The sequence below is a fragment of the Cygnus atratus genome, chromosome 6 (assembly GCF_013377495.2).
Source record: "Cygnus atratus isolate AKBS03 ecotype Queensland, Australia chromosome 6, CAtr_DNAZoo_HiC_assembly, whole genome shotgun sequence".
Classification (NCBI taxonomy): domain Eukaryota; kingdom Metazoa; phylum Chordata; class Aves; order Anseriformes; family Anatidae; genus Cygnus; species Cygnus atratus.
In genome coordinates, this window is record NC_066367.1 from 7,414,703 (window position 1) to 7,432,155 (window position 17,453).

At 44.3% G+C, this 17,453-nt stretch overlaps 1 protein-coding gene across 3 annotated transcripts in view; it reads right to left on the bottom strand.

Moving 5' to 3' along the window:
* Positions 1-1,179: 1,179 nt before the first annotated feature.
* ERBB4 (erb-b2 receptor tyrosine kinase 4) overlaps positions 1,180-17,453 on the bottom strand; it is a 574,171-nt gene continuing 557,897 nt past the window's right edge. The window contains exons 26-28 of one of the 3 annotated variants that reach the window (XM_050711632.1): positions 6,238-6,285; positions 4,978-5,275; positions 1,180-2,828 (exon numbers count right to left, since the gene is read on the bottom strand). In XM_050711632.1, coding sequence (XP_050567589.1) covers positions 2,392-2,828; positions 4,978-5,275; positions 6,238-6,285 — 783 coding nt within the window. In that variant the 3' untranslated portion in view covers positions 1,180-2,391. The remainder of the gene's footprint in view (positions 2,829-4,977; positions 5,276-6,237; positions 6,286-17,453) is intronic. The other 2 variants (XM_050711631.1, XM_050711633.1) reach the window with 2 other exon arrangements.

Below are 17,453 nucleotides of genomic sequence, written 5' to 3' on the forward strand. Positions count from 1 at the left end.
CTTCCAATAGCGTCAAAGCTCCATACTTGCCCTTGCTGTTTTCGGGCTCCCCAGCTCCGTACTGCATTTACAGGTCTAGCACCTGCCCCGCAGCTGGAGTGCAGCTCAGCTGGCTCGAGCTGGCCTCAACACACGTGGCGCAGAAGCAGGTTGTTGGCAGAACCAACCCTGATGACATGTATCTGCTTTCCACATCCAAGCCTACCAACCAACCCAGGTTTGAAATCTCTTCATACAAGCTGACCCTGAGCCACCAAGATTTGGGTAAATAGTGCATGTCTCTTACTCCTTCCTCTGCTCCCTTATGATTAAAGGTGGTAAGCTGTTCATATGGCAGGATTCTGGAGGAACTTGGTACAATTTCCAGACCACCAGATGTTGCTGGTTTTGTTTCCAGATTACCCCAAGATCTTACTTTAATAGTACTGAAGTGCATAAACTGAAATACTGTTGCATCATTTAACACTGCCCTCCAACTGGTATTTTTCACTTAAGATTTCCCTCCAACAGATATTATTTCTTCCCCTTTAAAAGCCTTAACGGATAGAGACACAGACAGATCTACAAGGGTACTTAATATGTCCTTAAGGTTTTCAGTGGGAACTAGGTATGCAAATGCTCTTACGCACAGGTCTCGGCACATCAGGAGCCAGCCATCAGTGTCACTGGCCCCTTCTGCACCCTTCCCAGCTCCATCTGCCTCAGGTCACTAAAAGCTTTCAGCCACAGTCCTAGATGTTATTTCCAAACAGAGGAGGGTGTGTATGTGGGGTGTCTGCCTAAAATCTGAGGCTGATGAAAGCAGATCTAAGTGCAAGGAAACTGAATTATACTTATTTACACTTTTTGACTGAAAGCTCTGCAAGTCATGCACATTTTGACTTCTCAAACCTCGTATGCGCTTTCTTCTGTGCAAGAGTAATCCTCCTGTTAGAAAAAAGCATTCTGTGCTGTACTGCAAGCCGGAGCAAGGCATTCGTCTCCACTGATCCCTTTCAGGGCTTGCTCTGCTGTCTGTCACGTGGCAGCAGTAAGAGGTGGTTGCTCCGTCACTGTATTCTCTGAAGCAGTCAATGCAATGGCCTCTCTGAACTGGTGGACATTGTTCCAAAGACTTGGTTTGCTTCACTTTGGCATTTCCACAGTCACCCTTTACATATAATTCACTTTTTTTTTTTTAACTTAAAATTATTTTTCTGTATTTTGCTGGTCACTTCCATATTGCTTCATTCAAAATCCAGAAAACAGTTCAAATAAAATCGGAGCTTAAGTGCAAACTAACTTTCCAGTGAACTGCTATGTGCGTTTTCTCCAGTCCAGTGTCTTTCTTCCAGTTTGAAGCACCCTTCCCACCGCCACCCCACAGAACACCAGCAGGCTTCATGACCCATACTGAACTCTCCAGTTCTCCATCTCGTCCTCAGTGTTGCCTGACAGCATCCCCTACTCCTGTCATGATTGCGAAGAAGAAAAAGAGGGAAGAATTTGTTTGGGTCTGTTTACGTACTTATGTTCAGCTGGTATAAACAGGAAAACAAAACTTTTTACATATAAATCTTGATTTCTTGGCCTGTCTTTTAGCTTCAAGAAGAACAGGTTGGAGATGGGGTCTTGTTACTCCTTTCTGAAAGGATTTTTCTCTTTAAAACATTTGTCCTGTTGGCAGATATACAAAAATGGTCATGTCATGCACCAGTTCTGAGCTGGAGTCCCTGTGGTTACCGAAGTGGTACAAAATCATGGTGTGGCTCAGAATAAGGGTTTAGCCGGCTATTAGAGTCACATCATCATTTCTTAGAAAGCCACGATGAAGGTCTGAACGATTATGAAAAGCCAGGTTAGCCATTTCCGGTTGCTGGGATAGAAAGTGTTAGAGAAAGAAACTGGATTCTCAATCTCAATTACAATGCTATCACACGTGATATAAAAAATGTCCAATTTTCCCCCTAATAGAAACTGCATTGAGATTTCCAGGAATGCTGTACAGACTCTCATCAGTTCCTCCTGACAGAGACAGCCTCTCTGCGGCTTTCCCTGCAGTGGCTGGGCTGAATCACTGAGAACCAGTTCGACAGCAGGAACACTGCCACTGCCCTTACTGGTACTGCCTGGCTTCTCCGACCGTCTGACCCTCAGATCTGCGGGAAGCACCAGGTTGTACACTCCTCCTTTCAGTCTCTTTCCTTCCTTCCTTTCAGGTTCCCAACCCAATCTGCAAATGACTCCAAGACATCCTTTGACTTGGAAATATCAAAAATGAGTGAACTGGCAAGAAGAGGAAGCTCATGGGAGAAAGAAAGGGAGGTAGGGAGGGGAGAAGAGAAAAGGAGAGAGAGAGAGAGTGAGGCAGCTAGAAGGGGTTGCCTTTCCACTTCTGTAAGACCGTGGTTACTACACCACTGTATTTCTGTGTCTGTAGGGTGGCGGGGGCAGCACAGTGCCAGGCTTCAGGGAGAACTCAGAGAGGTATTCAGGATTCTCTGCCACAATGGGCCGGATCCGTCCATTCTGTTTGTAAAAGTATTTTGTGCTGTACTCTTGCAGGTAGTCCGGGTGCTGGAGGGTGCTTCGTGGGGGCAGGCTGTGATTCCAGTAGTCTGGGTTGTCAAAGGCCTTCTTGGCTTTCTCTGGCAAATTGTTCTTCAGGTACTCAGCATTTTCCAAGGTGTTTGCAAAAGTGTTGAGGTACAATGGCTCATTCACGTACTCATCCTCGGCTTTGGGCTGCCCATTTGGAGCGTTGTGGTACTCTGGGTTGTCCACAGCTTGGAGATCTCCATTCTTTCGTCGGGAGACAAATGGGTTCTCTTCCACTGGGTTTAGGTAATCTAAGGAAAGATTAAAAAAAAAAAAAAAAAATCAATAAGCAAAGAGGGAGAGTTGTCCATCCATGTAGCAAGCCACCTTTTTATATAACTATGAGACTGCACAGGAAGCAGCCTGAGGACTAGTGCATCCTTCCACCCAGCCATTCCACCCAACTCCAGATGACATCAGGTGCCAACTATGTTGAACACATACTTGCTAGAAGTGAAAAATTTACAACCTAAACAGACAATATGGGTTAAAATGAAGATCCAGGACCCTGGGAGATGGAGTGACTCATCTAAATGACTTACAAAGCTGGAAACTGAACTACAGCTAGCGCTGAGCCATAGCCCATGCCTCATCTGGTCCTGGCCTTCCAGTCCGAGTAAGATCTACAGAGCCAAACACGCAGAGATACTTCGTCTTTGTGGCTGACTCTCCATGGAGCCTTGGATGTATCTTCCATCCAGAAAGCTGCACAGAAATCTTAGTTAAGCCTCTCTGCACAAAGAGCATCCCCAAGGGCTAACTTCTAAGACAGCTTCATTTCTAACAGAACAATTTGCCTGATAAAAAACCTTCCATCCCTGAAGGACAAAGGGCCTTGAAGCATTATGAAAAAAATGATTCAAATGGGTCCTGGAAGGTATACGAGAGTGACATCAGCTCCAGAAGAGGAGCTGGAGCAGGTTACATACAGCTCCTTCAAAACACTTGCTGTGGATTAACACCGCAAAAAGCTCTGGAGACAGGTCCAGACAGTGCCCTGCCCTGCAAGGAAATGGGCCCCTGCCTGCAGCTACTGTGTCCAGAGGGCCAAGGAAATGCCTGAGAAAGGACACAGGTGACAGAACTCCCCTTCCCCATACAGCGCTGCTGTGCTGCATGGAGATGAGAGGGTGGCTGTGGTCCTCACTTCAACTCTGTTTTTTTCCAGGAAGGGGCCAGAGATATTAAATGCCAATGTTCAAGGCTCAGCAAGATTATTTTGAACATGTAGCTAAAACTTTGCTGAATCAGTAAGAGGGAACAGGCACATATGGCTTGCCAAGAGTGCAGTAGGAACTCTGAAGCAATGCCAACCATATTGTGCTTTCATCTGAATCCCCCAAATGGCAGAGCGCACGCAGCATTGTGACCACACTGTGACATCCCTGAGTTTGTGCCTGGTGAGACAGGAAGGAGGTGCTTTCTCCTGGGCCGCCACTACTGCCTCCAGGAGGGCTCAGGCAGCTCCTGTGAAGCATTACGCTGTGTGTACAACACCTGTGTACGCTGACACTGCAACAAACTCAGGCATCCAATCCCTTATTGCAAGGCCGACTGCTGAAGTGCAGAGCCATGAGTGCACTCCCACAATTGCTACTGCCCTGGGTCAGTCCCAGGACTCCCTCTATTTCCACCATGTAACACAATGTGGCTTCCAAATTCTGAAGCAAACCCAGTAGTTACTTGGCATTTACATCTGCATTAATTAATTTCTTTAAAGCTAATGCAAATGTTTGAAAGCAAATTACTAATGACACATCCCCTTACAGCAAAATGACTGCTGTCACTATTTACAAAGAAAAAAATGAATGAAGGCCAAGTGGGAAGTGTAACACTCCGAGCTGGCACAGATCTAGGCAAACTTCACCTTGCAGTGATGGTCTCTCTGAAGCACATCATGTTCTTTCAATCCTAAACTTCCCCTGCGTATAAAATGCCAACTGTGTGTATTGGTTCTGTGATATGTTCAACGTGACATTTACCAAGCACAATGCCATGAAGATAAAGAAGATCAATAAACAAAGCAACGTGGAGACTATGGCTGGCCAAAGAAAGATTCTTCTCTTGGAGATAACCAAATATTTGTTCTTGGATAAGAAGTGAGTTTGTTGTTCATTTTTTGTTTTTAAATTCTTCCTCATTCCTCTCTCATTCCTTCCCAGAAACAAAGAATAAAGGAGGAAATACCAAAGCTAACATAGCACAGTTCAGTCTTTCTAAGTAGAAAATTAAGCAAAGAAAAGGGAATCCCTCTGCAAAGAAACATCCACCAGGTCAGAATGTTTCAGTCTTGCTGGGTTAGTTGATAAATCCATTTTTTGGTGAGAAGGTCCCGATACAGAAAAACATAAAATGCAGTCAGGCTAGACTGGGATCTTCTCTGGAAAGACACATTTTTACCTGTTTTAGGTTTGTCTCGCATCGGTGTCATGTACCCATCCTCATCCAGCTCTCCCCGGATGACCCGCTCAGGTATGAAGACTGTGGGATCAGCGCTGTACCTCTGGGTGCTGCTGTCCTCTTTCGCCAGGGTGGCCACTTGTTTTCGCAGTGTGCCGTTACAGCAGCTATCTTCAAAGATCTCTGCCGTGGCCCCTTGAGCAACTGGGGCTTCTGGGATTACGCAGCCAGGAGCTCTGTATGGCATCGGCACTCCTTGCTCTGCAGCATAGCCGCCATCTCTATACACAAACTGGTTCTGTTGGAAAAGAAAAGACAGCATGAGAAAGGAGGCTCCGAAGGGAGGCAAGATTCAACAGCAAGTCATGTCTGTGGCTCCCGTGGCCTTCCTGTCACATCTGCCCAATGATGCATCTCACCAGGCAGGAGAAGCCTCATCCATCCTGCAGACTGCTGCATTTCCAGCACTGCGGGACCAGCAGCAGCACAGGCTCCACAGCAGGCCAGCAAAGCATCTGCCTGCCCAGTGCTACTGAGCTGGCTTCCCCCCAGGGAGGCACCACCACTGCAGCAAGGGCAGCAGGGAAGTGAGCTGGCTAGAAATGGGGCTAGAAAACTTGTCTCCTACCCAGACGTGGAGGTTGGAGATGAACAGCTCCAAGAGGCAAACGCAGTTTCTCCTCTTCTATTATTTTGGCAGCATCCCAGAACAAAAACCTTAAACCTTATGGTAAGGAAATCTTCTGCAAAGGGGGCCAGGGAGAGGGGACACCATCGTCTTTGACCTGTTTATTCCCAGGGGGCTACTTTTAGGGTGTCCTGCACCACCAATCACCACCCAAACACTACGTAATCCCATCAGGCAGTCCATTTTGGGCTGGTGAGCCGTGCTCTCACTGGCACCTCAATGCAATGGTTTGATGCCACCTACCATATTGCTTGTCAGCAGGGGTGTGCAAGGAAATTTTGACATCATGACCTATAAATAAGAAGGAAAAATGGACAGATTCATCCAAGTGTGTTTCCTAAATGCTTTTTCAAGAAATGTTGGCAATCCTTTTGTGTGTGGGTCCACATAGCTTGTGGGTGAATCCAGGCTGAGTTCAGAGACCCCTGACTATTTGATGGCTTACATACCCACACTGCATTCACTGTTGGCTTTTGAGTTGTGTATGTAGGAATAAGGAGCTGGAAACAGACAACAGGTAGTGAAGGAAGGAGGAAAACCTAAAGGATGAAGGTTGAATGTGAAATACTTACTCCTGACATAGGGGTGTAGGCAGGAGGAGGGCTGTGTCCAATTTCACTCTAATAGGAGAGAAAAATGGAATGATGGATACTTAAAAAGAGATTACATGAATGAAACAAGTCACATGAGCTGTATGAGGTAATGGGGAGAAACATGCACATCAGATTTCCTAACTGAATCCAAAATCCAAAGAATTAAATGATGGCAAATGTCTCACCAATGTCAGCAAGTTGTGTGCCCACCTGCCTCAGGGAGGGCTACCACATTCCCCTTTATGGGTAAGAGCAAGTGCTGTGTTAACACCTACTGACAGCCATCCATATATTCTGCAAATATCTCCTGTCTCATTTTTGGAAAAGCAGAAAGAATGACAGATGGTGGACAGGGCAGCAGAAGTGCAGAAAGCACCTAGCTCCAAGCAAGGCTTCCTATCCCAGGGACAAAGCAGGGAGGGCACGGGACTGTCATTAGTCTGTCACAGCTAGTTTGAGTATTGCTGGGAAAATAATCCTGAAGAGCTTTGGGAAGCCCAAATAGAACAACATCCCCTGGACTTCCACTTGCCAATGTCCCATGGTCCTGCTTTCAACACATATCACCGTTTTAACTTTAGCTCTGTATCACATGCTAACAGATTTTACCAAGAATTATAGAGGCTGCAAATCAATGTCTCCATGCAGAGATCATCATTTTGAGATAGTTTTTTTGGAACCATCTTACAATGCCCTGTGGACCTTGAACTGCTGTAACATCAACAGCACAGAGACTGTATTTATATCTATTAGTGCTGCTCAGAACTGGCCTGTTTCTCACTAAGAAAATGCTGATTTTTGGAGGTAAATCAAAATAAAACCTTTTATTATTATGTGTTTTGCTACTGCCAAAATGCTCACTTTTAGATTTCAAGATCTGTTCTTCATAACTACTTTGTTTCTAATTTTGCTTCAAAAACTTCATTGCATTTCCCTTATCTCCTAATCTGGGGAGAGAAAAAGCCAGGATTCAAAAAAAAAAGAAAAAAAACAAATATCAAAAAAAATATTATCAAAACCCAAAAGGTTTAAAATTGAGACAAATGAAAAAAGACCACTGCTTCAGAAAATAAATAACCACCCTGAGAACACTCCACTTCAGAAAAAAAAAAGGTTTTCAAAAGCAATATCCATACAAGAAACATACTGAAGTTAGAATACACACTTCCTCAGTTTGTAAGGATGGCAGATAACACAGTCAAACTTATAAACTTCTTGCCAAAACATCAGGATGGAGATGATGGTGACTATTATCTTCCGTTATTTAAAAAGGGTTTTGGTTTAAGCTAAGTATCTGTATCAGGGAAAACCTTTAAAAACAAACTTTTTTAAAATGCTTGCTGGCTACCTGCCTTAAGCCCATTTCTATTGATCAAACATGCTCATTTGCCAGTATCAGAAAAATTCCCACAGCCATTTTGTTACTCAGATCCAGCACCTGGGGTCTGAGCATTAGTGTGGTGGGCAAGCCCTAGTTAGGGATACACTTTTCTCCGTTTTCATGAAAATTCATTGGTGTTTAGCCAAGCTATGACCTTCTAAAAAATGCTCCAGGTTGCAAAATACAGAAGTGCAGGAAAACCTCTGTTAGGTGAATTGCCTGTCTGCCCCTTGTTGTCAAAGCCTGAACAGGACTCTCTCCGTATGTGTTTTGTCCCAGGGAAATAAGGTTCTGGAAGGAAGTGATGGAGCGGACCTTGCCTGCAGTCTCAGAGAACCCCTGCCAGTGCCCAGGGAGGAGGAGGAGGAAGAAGAGCTGTGAGGCTCTCAAGGAAAAGTGATGCTGGAAAAGCTGGCACCAGTTAAGTACAGCGATGGTCAGGAACCAGGGAACGGTGGCTTGCAGAAGATCATAAAGCAATGGCCACTGAGAGAGACTGGGAGTCTCCTATGATTTCCAAGGTGGCTACAGACCTCCGGAGAGTGCGAAGAGCTGTGGCAATGCTGTGGTAGTATCGAACGCAGGTCAGTAGAGTTTGCTGCTGCCCAAATGAGAAGCACGCATCCAATTTTCACAGACACTAAACAAGTGAATATAACCACTCCTTTCCTATTTGGTACTACGCAAGCTGTCTTAATCACCTTTAGTTTACATCCCTCTGTTTTCACAGAGGCACCCCCATGAATTTCCACTTGCAGTTCGCTGATTCTGCATGCGTAAGGGGAAGGCTGTAAGGGGAAGGCTGTCTTGAACTACGTTTAGTTCACAGCCCACAGGGATCTCTTAAAGGCAACTTACAAAAGCAAGTCTTTTGTCAACGGCCTTGACTTTGATACGCAGGGCTGTGTGCCTCTGCCAGTAAATGTTTAGATGATTAAAAATTAAAATTAATTCTGTGCTAGGATAGCCACACCATCTATCTATGGACATGCTTTGCTCCACCCTCATTGCAAAAGGCTAAACCCACCGTCCTATCTTTAGATTTTCTTGGCCATGATTCTAGCATTTAAGTACATACTATGCAAGTGTAACAACGTAATAACATGCCCTCTTAGAATAACCCTGTCCCAAGACATCAGGAAACAACGGACCAGCATTAACACACTTACTGCTATTTTTGCTGATAAGACCCTCCCCAGCCAGTGAGCTGCCAACTGAGATCAGGGTAATGGTATTTTCTTCATGCCTCCCCTTTAGCTCTGTACTAAACATAGCTGTCTTGCAACAGCTTCTCTTAACACAGAACCTTACAGCTTGGCTCTTGTCAAACCGCTGGTGTCTGCACCCATTTTAATTCTCTACTGTTTTTCCCCATGAGCTAATACCCTGTGGCCACTGCTCCAAAAAGAGGAGGCAAAGAAAACAGCTGCGGTGCCAATTAGTGGGTCTGAAAATGTGATATAATTGTTTAAATGCCTTTAAATTGCCTGCTAATTGCAACGTGATGTCATCATTTTGTAGGCTTCCAAGATAAGTACTGAAAGCCCCAGCCAACTTTTATTGGTCGGTACATGAATCACACTGTGAGCAGAAAATGCATCTGGATCTTACCAAGAAAAACTTAAATAGCTTGATTTGTATGTGTGAAGCAGTTTACTTTGTTCTTTTTTTTTTTTTTGATTCAGTTGCTTTTGCATTTTAAATGCTATCTTGAAAGAGTAGCCTATGTTCCTTTACTGAGAAGACATAGGTTTTTGGATTTCTGATGCTGAAATTCTGACCTGAATGATCACTGTCTCTAGCTTGTTGTGATGGGACAAGGACTTCAAAAAAAAAAAAAAAAAAAGAGGAATCAATAATCACCCTTTTGATAGTGTAATATGTGTTGTATCTGTTAGCTCCACAGTGCACACATCCACCAACACTAAAGCTCTATGCAGCCTCCAAAAGGAGCCCAGCATTTTTAACTGTCCATGAGCAGCCCTAACCAGAAATGCCTGAGATTTCTTTCTTTATACTACATGATTCAATTTTTGGCACAAACATGACATCGGGGAGAAACGATTAAAAACAAGCAAGTGTGCCCTAAAGCCTTTTTAAAGGCCCTTTGGTATTAAACACCAGTGATGTTATCAACTATTGTAACAGCTAATGCATGTGTAAAATGAGCCTTGATAAAAGAGAGGTAAATAACACTTCCGTGAATATTGGCTTGTGTTATTGCTTTCTATTCATTAATTGCATTTTCCAATTCCTTGCTTCTGAAGTCTCCCAAAAGTAAATACCTCCTCCTTCATAGCAAGGACATAACATTGCTGGCTGCCTATTAAACCACAATGAAATCAAAGCCACGTTGGGTCCTGCTGCTTGTATGTACGCGGTTGTGTGCCTCTGCCTTACCTCTTTTCATTCGGGTCCGGCGTTGTGCCTGGAGGATGGCACCCAGGGCCATGTTCCCGCTCCTACCTGCACCGCAGCTTGCCTGCACCAGCCTGATGGTGACCACGGCCTCCTCCAAAGCTGCACCCGATGCAGACTTCAGCTGGAGGAAGTGCTGAAGGTCAGTGACAGTGCTGCTGGGGACTATGGGTGGTTGGAACTATCACCAAACAGGTGACAACTTTACTCTCCAGCAGGATCTGGCACCCCCACGACTTGCTTGCTAGCACAGCCTCCCAGCAGCACCCTTAGTGCTGCGAGCTTGTTTTCCCTGAACCTGCTGAGATTATTATCATTCCTTGTTCTTTAAGCAATCTGCTAAACTCATGTGACTGACAAATTTCTCTTTACTCAAGGCAAGGCTTTAGTAAAGTGCACACACACACACCCGAACCCAGATAGTGTTCCTGGTCACACGAGCACCCCTTTCACTCCATCTGCTCTCAAACACGAAAAGCACCGAACCAGGCAGCAGGAGCAGAACACTCCCCCAACCTTCTTAGTCCCCACACGTACCGTCAAGGGGCATCTTGTGGTCCTTGCTTCAGGCAACTCAGTGACCACCTGTTTTGATTGAGCTCTGTGTGCACTTCGAAGTAACTCACTTTCGTCTTTACCTGATTAGAAACCAAGCCAAACCAGGTTTATCTGATTTAAAACCAAGTCAATATCCAGGCTCAAGTCACCACACTGCAGCCCCCTAGCATAGCATGTCGAGCAGATCTTGCTGTAGCAGTTTGCCCAGAAAGAGGACAGCTGATTAATGCAAGTGGGTCTGAATAATATGCTCGGGATGCTCTGGTGGGGCTGTAGGCAGAGCACACCATGCAGAGCCATACCACCAGCCCTGAGCAAACTCCAATTACATTTCAAGGGAGCTGCCTGGTATTTACAACTGATCTGAACTGAAATTCAAATAGGAAAGACCACTGCAGGAGAGCAGCCATGTCTGCTCAGGAGCAGTCCTGCTTCCCTCTGCCCTGCCTCTGAGAGCAAACATGTCTGAGATGAAAATCAAAGGAAAAAAAAAACCTGCACCACCAGACTGTTGTGTAATGCTACACAGAAATTAAATGCCGTTTGTATAGTGATGGCTAGAGGGCTTTGCAGAGCTCTGGAGGTTTGTGGTCCTAGCCCCTGCTCAGAGCCAAGCTGTATGTAAAATGAAAAGTGCAGCCTGGCTTGACAAATCCAGCAGACCACTCACATTTGCAGAGTCACACACATTTGTTGCTCCACCAGCACTCACGCTGCTTCCTCAGGTCTGGAGAGATCAGGTGTAGGGAACCATTCTCAAGAGGAAAGTTTTGCTTCCTGCTGTCAGAGCAGCAGTGAGCAGAGGCAGGAATGCTATACACACAGGACAGCTTACCCCACACCAGAAGACCCCCTTGCTGGCAAAGAGCTGGTGCACAGGTAAAATGGATGTAGTACACTGGTGATCCCTGCGTGGGTCGTGCAGAAGCTGAGGGTGCTTGAACTTCGGATTTTGGATGCTACCACTTGGTATCTCTTCAAGCAAGCCTCAGGGCGCACATACAATTAGATCTATTGACTTCTACAGGGATGGACAACTACCCTGACTTAAGGAGCACCCATGAGACTATGTGAGCTTTGTAGTTCATCCTCTCCTCTTCTGAATCAGGGAAGTTTAATTTTCTACAAAAGTTTCCCACCACTCCTTCCTAAAGATGGGTAAGTCTGGAGCATGAGGCAAACCAGAGAATCCTCAGTGCTACTGGAAAGGATTGCTGTCTGCGGGTATGGTTGGAACAAGGTCTGGGAACACTGAGGTCTATGTTTTTTCCTTCATCGGCTCGCTCCTTCCATGCCTCCACCACGGAACCACAGGCACTGCTCAACTGGTATGCAAAACGAGATCAACCAAGGGGCCCTGGGATGAGAAGCTGTCACTTCTTTGCAGCGCTGGCTGGACACAGAAGTTCATGAGTCTGACATTCCTCATGCTCTCTCTTCTGTCCAACCCAGGCTCCTCATCGTACTTAAGAAAACTCCCTTCTCCACTAGGCACTTTCTCTAGGCCTGTGAAGAAAAGTCCCCAGGTGAGACAGCTTGGTACCAGGTATGGGTCATCACTGGCACCTTGCAGCACTTTAGCACACAGAAAAACAATCACAACATACTGGAGACGTACATCTTCTGAAACCAGTTTGGGATCTGTGCATGTCTCACATTGGTTTTCTCAAGCACACAGACAGAAATATGTCCTTGGCTCAATGGTCATGAAGTCCCACTGGGGAGCAATGAATCTCGGTTGGAAATTACAAATTCCCAGCCACTTTTCCAGCATTAGCCTTTTTCAGAATATGGGTAAACATTTTAACTTGAATACCTATGCACTACAAATATAGAAAAAAGTGTAAAGCACCATTCTGTGTTAGCTCTCATCTCTGATGTCTGCCCCTTCCACGACCAAGGTATAATCCATCCAGTTTAGATCAGTGAGATGAAATTGGAAAAACAAACAAAAAAAACCACAACCAAGGACTAAGTCTTTTCTGTATGTATGCTTTTTCTGCTTGCCATTTGTCAGAAAAAAGGTGGGATGTGCAGGCAGTGTAAGCTCACAGAGGCTGCGGGTATGACAGAAATATGCCAGAGGATGTCCAGGCAGTATGGTGGGTTTATGACATTCCTGAACTTATTCAATATCAGTACAGGCAGTTCACTGGTGACCTGGATTCAGTTCAGTACTGACTTAATTAATAGCTGCAGGTGACTCGTAGATAACATCTGTCTGTTTTCAGACTTACAGGTTCTTTTACAGCAATCCATGCACAGTGGGATGCCCAAATTTCAACAGAGCCTTCCAGGAGTAATATGGTACAGACTGTGAACAGTAAATGGCATAAATCATAAATGAAACATGCCTAACGTTCTTGGCATAGGGGTATAGGAAATGAGATACCTAAATACTGCACAGACTATTTCCTGTGCTATTACTGGAAAATACCAGACATACACCCTCCTTTTTCTGTCTAAAACCTCACCAAGTAAGGGAGTCAAGGATTAGAAGACGGCTGATGAAAATAGCCCATTAAGAGATGCAAGATGTGGCCACAAAATCGTTTCCAAGCACACTGGCACGGAAACATAGGTGAAGTGCTCTGCCATAGCCCCACCTTCTGTACCTAGCTTGTGAATAAAAGCTGTGCCCTGCTATATTGGGTCAAAAATCCTCCATGGAACCACCCCCCAACCTCCAAACTTCCCAAACCTTTGTCTGCCTGAGCTTCAGGAGGGTTGGCAAACAGACTTCAGCTGGCAAAATCTGCGATTTGACATAAGCATGGCACAAGAGCGAAGATGCAAAAATTTCTTTCCCCTGCTATTTTGTATGAACACACTGGAGTGTCAAGCAGACAGGAGAGCAGGAAGAGAGGCAGCTTGCATGTGTCTATCTTCCTCCTTCAGGCTCTTTTACTCCTGTATCCTCCCTGTCACCCATGACTAGTTTTCTGTCACTCCTTTTCTTTAATACACACTCTTGAGACATTTTGCAGTAAATGGCCCCTTTTAACACTGGGCCAGTTCCCCACCGTTTGGAAGAGACGACGTACCATCGCCTAGCTACTCGCACAGTTCCCTGAGGGAGAGAAGGGTCCAGGCACTGCTCCTGCTCATGTAACATCTGTCCAAAACACAGGAGCAGTGGCAGCTCTTTTTCTGTACAAACCTAGAGCTTCAAATCCCCAAACAGGGAAAGGATGGGGAATGGGACCTTAAAGCCCACAACAGGGCCATGATTTGTGATTGTGATATGGCAGACCAAAAAAAAAAAAAAAAAGGCACAAAAGAAAGTTGATGAGCAACACTCTGAGCAGCAGCCCCCGCCTATGCTGTGCGCTGCATCACCATCTTCCCCAGTCTGTTTTATACAGTAATCAAAGGATATTCTGAGCCTCTCAAAATGCCATCAGCCCTCATTGAGAATGAAATAGAGCACATCTCCACTGAAGCCTTTACAGCAGTAATCATTACAGCATGCTGGCCTGAACAGGGAGCTCTTACAGACAAAGATGGGTTTTAAAAATAAAATAAAAAAGCCTCCCTAAAATCTGAATAGAAACTTGATGATAATCTCCCAATTTTATTATGCAAGGGGGAAAAGAAACCCGTAATTGTGCACTCTTGGTCTCTTATAGCGAAGAATAGGCTTCTTGATGAAATGCTGAGTTGATTTAGAGCAGGGCTGAGGTTCTGGTGGCAATAATACTCTAGAAGAAATAACCATCCAACTGATTTGGATAAAATAATCATTTTTTAACATTCTAAATCTAAACTTCATCTGTGCCTCCTCCCACTTCTCCCCACCACATCTTTTGGAGAGTCTTTTTATAGTTTCCATAATTTTTCCTCCCCCCCTTCCAAACTACAGCATTTAACAAGAAAGACAGACTCTTTACTCTGGCTAACAAAAGGAATTTTAGGCTGTGTTGGCATTTATCCCCACTGAATGTATGTTTAGAAAGTACAGTATTTGGCACAGGATGCTCCCGAGTCCTCCTGCTACCTTATGCTCCAGGCGTTATCACACGAGTCCCGTCGCTGTGGGATGCTGTGGATGTTGCTCACCGGCTCGTGAGCCCCAACCATCACGGGCAGACAGGTGTTTAAATGACAACTCCTTGGAGCCTTGCCAGGTGCACTTCCAAATCACAATTCCTTGTATTTTCAGGTGTGGTTATTGTTTTAACAAAACCACGAACACGATTCCACAGAAGCAGACTTCTTCACTAGCAATTTCTGTTTCAAACCCAGGCACTGAAGGAAAATTTTCTCCCAGCTCTCATAATTATTTCCTGACTCTTAGTCCATTTTTCCAACTACTGAATTATGTAGAGTTGTTTAGCTTGCTTTTTTCCAAGAATGCCTCATCAGTGAAGTGTAGAAATATTTATTACTTATTCTCTTTATATCTATTGACTTTTTTCTTTTTGGGAAAGAAAATGGATCAGCTGTGAGCTCTCTTGACTGTTAACAGAGCCAGCTGCTATTCATGGATTAAGCAGATGCTGCCTGATTTTAAACCAGTTTATACTGAAGCTCAGTAAATTTACATGTCAGATATCAAGGTTTGAAGCAACAGACAGCTACTGTCTCTTCCACTGATTCCACTGAGTGTTAACTCGCATTAGGTCTCACCATGAGTACTGTGAGCTGGTGACTTGTTTTTGAACATGCATTAAATTCATAGAAAATGTATGCTCAAACCCAAATGCCAGACATCACTTTCAGATTGTCTGACTCTGTATGCCTGTATTCAGGAGCCTGAGTTCCGACAGAAAACAACTAAGACGTTTAAAAAATCCTGGTAAAAATTCCTGTTTTAAGGCACTTGACCTGCAAATCACAAGGCAATTTAAGAAGTTGGTCCTGATATTCTATTCAGGATGAGAAGGGCTTGGTCCTTGAGAAATTTCACTGATTTCAGCTGGCCTGGCTGCAAAGCAATAGACTAATTGCCATAAAACAGGTTTCAAAGATTTCTCTGTGAAGAGCTGGGCATCGTCTATTCTCTTTGAGTTCTCCATATGAATTTTCTTCCTTTTTCCTCTGGCAAACTTAGCACGCTTTAAAAAGATATTTAAATACTCGTATTCTAAATACACACATTTTGAGAGAAGCTTTCCTTTTTCATGTAAATTATTAGACTGACATGATTTTTCATCTAATGTATTTTACAGCCTATTTTTGCATGTTTATTCTTCCTACTTCATTCACCCTGAGCAATGAAATAACGTTGACTAGTGCCACTCTGGTATTAGTCCTGCTTTTCATGGACTATAAAATGGCCTGGTGCTATCTACATTTCTAACAAAGACTAGAAATAGACACACTTTATAGAATACTTGCCAGAAGAAGAAAGTTATTGTAGGTAACACATTTGTGATGGCTGACTAGGCACCAACAAAACACGAACAGCTACTGAGAACTTCATAATGGAAAAGGCAGAGCAGAACAGACAGGAGCCTCCCACCACCGGGATGTCATTAAAACTTAGGGAAGCACAAAACAGGAATGAGAGATCTTCCAGGAGAGCTTGGTGGGACTTGGAGAATTACTTTGAAGGTTTGACGGCAGCAATTGCAGTATTTGGTACACTGTTAAATAGACTCTACTAGGAAAATAAACAAAATGTAGTATTTACTGAAAGATACAGAATGGATTCATACAGAGCTTGAATATTCCTAATGAATCAAACAGTTTTTCAAGAAGCAACAGAGCTAAAAAAGAGGTAGAGTCAGTGTAACCTTCTGAAATGCTATGAAACCCTTTGATACAACCTCTAGCTAATTTGCAAGTTCATCAATTATTGCAACACCTGCCTAAGGAAGAGAGATCCTTGCAGAAACACAAAAGAAAGACTACCAACATTTTCAACATTTTTGATCACCTTTTAAGGAATTAGACACTGGACAGAAAAGTAAAACAACAAAAATAACAACAAAACCAACAAACAAAAAAACCCACAACCCAACCCGACATGAAGCATGACATCTAAGGAAAGATTTGGTTATTATTTGGGGGAAGATATTGCAGAAGCAGAGGGATGGCAAATGACACAAACAAACCTAATAAAAAGGAAACATCTGTGGTATTCTGCCCTAACACCAAACATGTACAAATGATGCTATCCTACTCAGCCCCTTAGGCAGAAGAGATTTCTGGTAACTGGCAGTTCCTTAATCTAGCACAAAAAAGGTGTGTGGTGGACAGTATTGAGATCCAAACCCTGCTTAAGTCCATGTTAAATGCCCACTGAGACTCTTCTAAACTGTGATGTATTTTCCATCCCAAATGATACAATCAAGATAATCTTTTGGGAAGACAAATTGCACCTCAAAGAGCATTTCTGCACTTGAAGTAGAAATTGGGAGACAAGTCCCTGGCTGATGTTATGCCAGGAGAATAGACAAAATACTTGTACGCCCCCATCTAGCCTTGATACCTCTTCATACAAATTATCTATTGACTTCGGGATGAAGTAGTTTTACTGCTATCAGCCCCACACAGCCAGGACATGTCTGGAGAAAAAGTCCACTCAAGAGCAGGGTCAATTAACTGCCTTTTCTTACAGGAAAAGAAGTGAGGACCAAGAAGACACTGACTGCTACACCAAAGCCCTGGGCACCAGGAGAATCACAAACAAATCATGACTCCCTCATGAATTCCGCTTTGCCAAGTGAAAAGGATGCTAGCTTTCCCCACCAGCAAGGCCAGTACCCCTCATACAAGCTCACCTGTGCTGGCACACTGGGAAGTGCCCTTCCAAATCCTTACTGCTCTCCCAAATCCCTCCTTCCAGCTCCAGCTGAGGAGAGTGGTGCTTACAGACCCCACCTGCTGGATT